Consider the following 5,685-nt stretch of genomic DNA (forward strand, 5'->3'; position numbering starts at 1 on the left):
TTTTTGTTCAGCAGTCAGCGACAGCGTAGAATGACCTCCTAAGGTCGGGCCGGATTAAGCTGACTCTGGCCGCCGGGTTTGTGGCCCCATTTTGAAAGTGATTGTGTGGTATCGCATGAACTGTGGCGCAGGTGTTCAGGAAAATACTGTAGTGGACGCGGAAGCAGAGCAGCACGGTGAGAAAACTGAGTCAGTGCCTGGCCGGCCACCTTTGTCCCGCATGACACGACCCACCGCGAGCACACAGCGTGCGCTGCAGCGTGCGCTCAGTCTGCAGGCCGGCATGGACGCGCTGCTGACCGCACCGGCGCCGGCGAGGCCCCCGCGGCGACCGCGACGCACGCGGCCCGAGACTCCAGCCTCCTCCAACGACACCGTCGGCGGGCCCGAGGACGGCGCGCCGCCGCCGGCCCGGGCGGGGCCGAGGGGCGGCATCCTACGGGGCGCCTCGCTGTCCGCGCCGCTCGCCGACGAGTCCCTCGGGCTGCTGCTCCTGCGCGCCCTGCAGCGCCACGGCGAGAGGGCGGCCCTGGTGAGCTAGGCTGCGCCAGCTACGCTCAGCATCAGGATGACAGCCAGCTCATGACCGGGCTGGTCGGTCCACATGTCGACAGGTCGACGCCGTCACGGCGGAAGGCATGACCTACAAGGACCTGGTGCACGAGTCGGTGACCCTCGCGCGCGCGCTCCGCACCCTGATGAAGGACATCCGGGCCAAGACAGAGAGTACGCGGGCTTCAGACGCGGGCATCGCAGGAGACGACTCCGTGGTGGGCGTGTTTGTGGAGAACAGAAAGGAGCTTCTGCCGTCGCTGCTCGCCAACCTACTGCTCGGTGTACCCGTGACCATGCTCAACCCGCTGTCAAACACGGGTTCGTGGTGCTTCTATATGGTTGCGACGCCGGTGGTCCCGAACCGCCGTGACCCACTCTGCTTACTCTGCTTGCAGGCGAGCTGGTTCGGGCGTGGACGTCAACCAGGCCCAGCTTGGCGCTCTGCTCGTGGGGGACTCTTGCCGCGGTGCTCGAGGCGTCCGTATCCCTCCCCTCTCTCACCCAGGTCGTCGTCTTCCCCAGCGGCAACCCCGAGGCCGACGCTCGGGAGGCCGCTGCCGCCAACGCTGCCCGCCGGGGCAAGTCCTCGGCCCTGCGCGTTGCAGCTTACGCGGAGCTGCTGAAGAGAACCTCGAGTAAGACTTCCGTTCACTTCGATACTCATATCCTACTACAACTCGAACATCTTTATCATAAAGCCGCCATAAGCAGACATGTTTTAAATCTTTATGTTTAAGTTTAAATGTGTGCCTTCAATATGCACATAAAATGTGCGTTAACATTAATTGTTTTTTGTTTGGAGCAGAAATAATCAGACTTTGACTCATTGGTGACAACTTTTTACCTCTGTTTAGGGATCACCCAGTAAGTACGTCTGAAATTCGCTGTAACAAACTTGCGAAGCTCAGCCTCTGCAAGCTCTCATAACGCCTGGTAGGTAGGCAACATCGTGCCTGCAGGACATGTATGTACTGCGGGTTGGCCTACTCCGAGTTTTGCAGGCGCTGAGCTCCCGTAATTTGCCGAATCGATTTAACTGGACGATCCCTTCGAAATTTTTCTTCAGGGGATGAAGGGGGGGGGGTCTTACCTCATCCCATAGCGAGGGAAAACGCCGTTATACACAGAAGGGAAAACAACAAAAACATCCACAACAACGGTCACTTGCTCATATTGCAATCATTAATTCTCTCAGAGGAGTCACTGGACAGCGCTGAGGACCTCGCGAACGCCGTCGGCGACGTTCTCCGGCCCTTGCGGAGTGACACGCACACCGCCTACCTGCTGCAGTGCGGGCGCGGCGGGCGCATCGCCCGGCTCACCCACCGCAACCTCCAGTACACCGTGCAGCTGCTGCAGTGAGTGCCCCGCCGCGGCGGACAGGCAACCCATCCGTCACCCGCGGCGCAGCGCCGCCGTGCGCCGGCTGCACTAGCTGCACTGACTCACCTTCACCTGCTTCCCGGTGTCGGCCGCCAGCACAGGGAATGCCGCGAGGCAGACAAAAGAATTCTCATGAGCGACGTCGCTTTATAAATCTTGAATTCATTGGAAAAGAGAAAACATCTGCTTAAAAGGACTGAGAATATCAAACCGCGTTAAAAAGTCAGGGAGGATACTGAGTACTGCTTCGATCTGGAATGAGTCTGACCCAGAGCTAACGAACGCCCTCGTCCCTCGTCCCTACAGAGAGCCGGACGCCGCCGGCTACGGCTGGACCGCAGACGACGTGCTGCTCCTGGGCGCGCCGCTTTCGCACGCGTTCGGCCTCGGAATCTGCCTAGGAGCGCTCGCCCTCGGCCTCAAGGTGGTCATCATGCCGTACTTCAGGGAGCAGCTGTTCCTCAGCGCGGTGCAAGCGCACAAGGTAACGTTGGCTTTCGCCAGGCGTTTGGTGCGTGGTTAAATACTCCGCCCGTGCCTGTCTGACGCAGTGTTGACGCCGCAGGTGTCGCAGCTCGTGCTGGTGCCCCGGCAGGCCGCTCTGCTGGCGCACAGCCCGCTGCTGGAGGACGCCGCCGTGCTGGCGCCGCGGGGGCTGCGGGGCGTGGTGTGCGCCGCGGCGCCGCTGCCGCGCGCCCTGCACCGAGACCTGACGCGCCGCCTGGCCGCGCCATGCCGCCAGGCCTACGGGCTGACGCAGGCCTCCTGCTCGCTGCTCGTCGCCCCCCGGGGTGCGCCACCGGACACCCAGGGGAGGGTAGTGCCCGGCGCCGAGGCCAAGGTGGGTGCGCGCGAGGTCGCCGAGCCGTCAGTAGGAAAGTCTTCCCAGGCGAGCCCTGCCTGTTAGGCAGGCTGCAATGTAGCGGTAGGCAGGGCTTGATGAGAGGGTGGTGCTGCAGGTGGTGGACGCGGGCACGGGCGCGCCCCTGGGGCCGCTCCAGGTCGGGGAGCTGTACCTGCGCGCGCCCTCCATCATGGCGGGGTACGTGGACTACGCCCGCGCCCAGGCGACGCAGGACGACGACGACGACCAGGTCGTCGGGGGATGGCTGCGCACCGGCGACCTGGCGTACTACGACCGCAACGAGTGCGTGTTTGTGGTGGACCGACTCAAGGATGTGACGATGTACACGCGCGGCCATTTCAAGGAGTTCGACGGCGAGCACGAGTGACGGGCAAGCACTTCATCAACAACCGTTATTACCAAAGTGTTGTATTTCATCAAAACAGCTTCAAACATATGACGTTGTAATAAATAATAAAGACAATAAATAAATAGTTCAATAAATACTTAATATCTAGTTCATAAAGCTAAAACATTTAAAGGGGGGATTTTTGTACAAGGATTTACCATTTTGAGACAATACACTATATCATTTCGCATGACCCAAGTGAACAGTCATAAAATAATTCGTACTGAGGTGTGAGACGAGTAACTCACACCTGTGAGATTACGGTCATACAATAAAAACCGGAGCATTTTTCATTTTCACTAAACCAGGTCGTCATGGAAGTCCCAGAAAGATAACGGCAATGCCAGTTGTAGAGATCTATAATAAAAACAAAAAGACCAACCACGGCAAAATATCACAGGAGTTTCGATGGCCGTGAGGTCCTACAGAATTACGCTTCCATCGCTTTTAGTTCAAAAGAACAACAACCCTTATTGGCTCTGAAAACACAAAACAAGCAACAAATTATCCCTTCGGAACAATGTCCACTAACTTTCGATACGTTCTACTTGAGGTGGGTGGCAATGGCGTAGGCGCGGTATGCAAGGGTCATCGGGTCGGGTAGGTCGCCGAACCAGGACTCGGCTGACCGTCCGGCCCAGGTCGCGTACGGCTGGTAGGCGTAGTCGCTGCGCGAGTAAGGCCCTCCCCCGGTGCCTGACGGCAGGTAGTTCGTGCCCTGGCCTTGCTGGCCCGGCAGGCCCGGGATGCCGGCCAGGTTGCCGAAGGAGCTGCCGATGTTGCCGAACAGCTGGCCGACGCTGCCGCCCATCTGCTTGATGAGCATGGCCTTTAGGATGATGAGCGCGAGGGTGCCGAGCATGAGCGCCAGCCCGGCCGTGTTACCCGCCATGCCGCCCGTCATGGGGCCCATGACCATCATGACGGACATGGCCATCATGAGCAGCTTCATCAGCTTCTTCTTGATCTTCTTGATCATCTTCTGCTTCTTCTTGCTGTTGCCGCCACCCCCGATGGAGATGGAGCCCCTGCCCTCGACCACGCCGCCGTGGTGGCCGCCCAGGGAGCGGCCCTGGTCGACGTCCTCGTCGTCGTCCTCGTCGTCGTGGGGGCCGCCCGGCCGGTCCAGGTGGATGTCCACAGTCGTCTTGGGGGAGCGCCCGACCCGGAGAGTGCCCGGCAGGGAGAAACGCAGCACGTGCGTGTCGAAGAAGTCGTCAACCAGGCGGTCCACCATGCCGGCCAGGTCAGTGACGTCAGCCTCCTCGTCTGCAAAGGACTCCATTGTGAACAGGGGTGCCATAGAGAACGCATTCGTTATCGCGTCGCCTCCAATGACGCAGAAGACTTGGCGATTGAGGAGCGTCCACTTGACAACCTGTGATGCCAAACAGATGCTGACACCTGCCGTCTCATTCACATGATTGCGCGGTGAACAATCGGGGTGATTCGACGAAATTCGTCGGAAGGCTTTCTACTGAACAGATTATTAAGAAATGTGACCGACACCATCAAGTTGATGCAATGGCAGCCAAATTCTTGATCGACCATCAAATAGAGAAAAAGGAACCTCTCAAATAAAAAGGATAAATTGTTTCTCAAGAAGTGAATTTTGTGCAGACAACGTATGCTATTCGATTTTTAAATAATGTTGTGCAAGTTCTTAAGTAGAGTAATAGAAACTGTTCAGATTTTTCAGAAAACAGTGGTCGATTGGCTATCAGAGTGAACGTCAATTAAGATTAGGGCGTGCTTGACGTCATGTTTGCGGGGGAGTTTCGTCTCGACAAAGGATGCGAGATGACATGAAAAGGAGAAGGGTGGGGGAAGAGAATTAGCAAATTAGCAGAAATAACCGGAAATTGACGCGCGCGAGTGATCACACTCACCCAGGACGATGCGGCGCGCCTCCCCGTTGCGCGGCTCGACGCGGACCACGGTCAGGAAGTCGCCCAGCAGCCGGAAGCGCTCCATGCGGCCCAGGCGGTCGAGGAACAGGAGCAGCTTGCGCTGGACGCAGGGCACGGACAGGCGCAGCAGGCAGTCCGAGTACATCCCCGAGAGCGCGGCGCCGGGGGAGTCGTCGTCCTGCTGGTCCTCTTTGCGCTGCGCCTCGTCCACGTCGACCTCGTTGTTGGCCGCGTCGTCCTCCTGCGGGAGCAGCACGCCGTCATTGCAGCGACGCACAGGCAAACGCAATTGGGAACGGAGAAGGGAGAGGGGATAGGGAGGGCGGCGGAAGCTAGGGAAAAAAACACCGGCTCGGCTCATCGGCTGAGATTCAAAACAATAAAGGTAGTATCTGGCCGAGCAGGGCCCCCACTGCGTCCCCACTCCCTCCCCGCCCCCAACGTCCCACCCGACGGCCCTGCCCGTGGCAAAGTGCATTGTCAGTTCTGCGACCTCTTTACAGAACTTCAGTGGGTTAATTGGGCTGATCGATCAAACCAGGCGCGCCATTCATTCTACAACCGTTGTTGAAATAAAAATTAGC

The 5,685-nt window shown here is 58.6% G+C and overlaps 2 protein-coding genes across 2 annotated transcripts; one reads left to right on the plus strand and one right to left on the minus strand.

Moving 5' to 3' along the window:
• The first annotated feature begins 284 nt into the window (after nucleotides 1-284).
• LOC113210447 (luciferin 4-monooxygenase-like) lies at nucleotides 285-3,315 on the plus strand. The gene is made up of 7 exons (XM_052275689.1): nucleotides 285-532; nucleotides 615-873; nucleotides 951-1,190; nucleotides 1,751-1,913; nucleotides 2,245-2,422; nucleotides 2,504-2,779; nucleotides 2,898-3,315. The coding sequence occupies exons 2-7, from the start codon at nucleotides 639-641 to the stop codon at nucleotides 3,168-3,170; spliced, it is 1,365 nt and encodes a 454-aa protein (XP_052131649.1). The 5' UTR covers nucleotides 285-532; nucleotides 615-638; the 3' UTR covers nucleotides 3,171-3,315.
• Nucleotides 3,316-3,323: 8 nt separating this feature from the next.
• LOC127751714 (uncharacterized) lies at nucleotides 3,324-5,486 on the minus strand. Its single transcript, XM_052275690.1, has 2 exons — nucleotides 5,081-5,486; nucleotides 3,324-4,460 (listed from the first exon to the last, which is right to left on the minus strand). Exons 1-2 carry the CDS (start codon nucleotides 5,460-5,462, stop codon nucleotides 3,736-3,738), a joined length of 1,107 nt encoding a protein of 368 aa, XP_052131650.1. The 5' UTR covers nucleotides 5,463-5,486; the 3' UTR covers nucleotides 3,324-3,735.
• Nucleotides 5,487-5,685: the final 199 nt, after the last annotated feature.

This window comes from Frankliniella occidentalis, unplaced genomic scaffold (assembly GCF_000697945.3).
Source record: "Frankliniella occidentalis isolate FOCC.00 unplaced genomic scaffold, Focc_3.1 Scaffold765, whole genome shotgun sequence".
Taxonomy (NCBI): domain Eukaryota; kingdom Metazoa; phylum Arthropoda; class Insecta; order Thysanoptera; family Thripidae; genus Frankliniella; species Frankliniella occidentalis.

Excerpts from the sequence above, each read along its gene's own strand:
- LOC113210447 (XM_052275689.1), top strand. The coding sequence starts at position 639 with ATGACCTACAAGGACCTGGTGCACGAGTCGGTGACCCTCGCGCGCGCG. Across the intron at positions 874-950 it reads CAACCCGCTGTCAAACACGG|GCGAGCTGGTTCGGGCGTGG; the intron begins GTTCGTGGTGCT and ends CTCTGCTTGCAG. Across the intron at positions 2,423-2,503 it reads GCGCGGTGCAAGCGCACAAG|GTGTCGCAGCTCGTGCTGGT; the intron begins GTAACGTTGGCT and ends TTGACGCCGCAG.
- LOC127751714 (XM_052275690.1), bottom strand. The coding sequence starts at position 5,462 with ATGAGCCGAGCCGGTGTTTTTTTCCCTAGCTTCCGCCGCCCTCCCTAT. Across the intron at positions 4,461-5,080 it reads GGCGCGCCGCATCGTCCTGG|ACGAGGAGGCTGACGTCACT; the intron begins GTGAGTGTGATC and ends AGTCCTTTGCAG.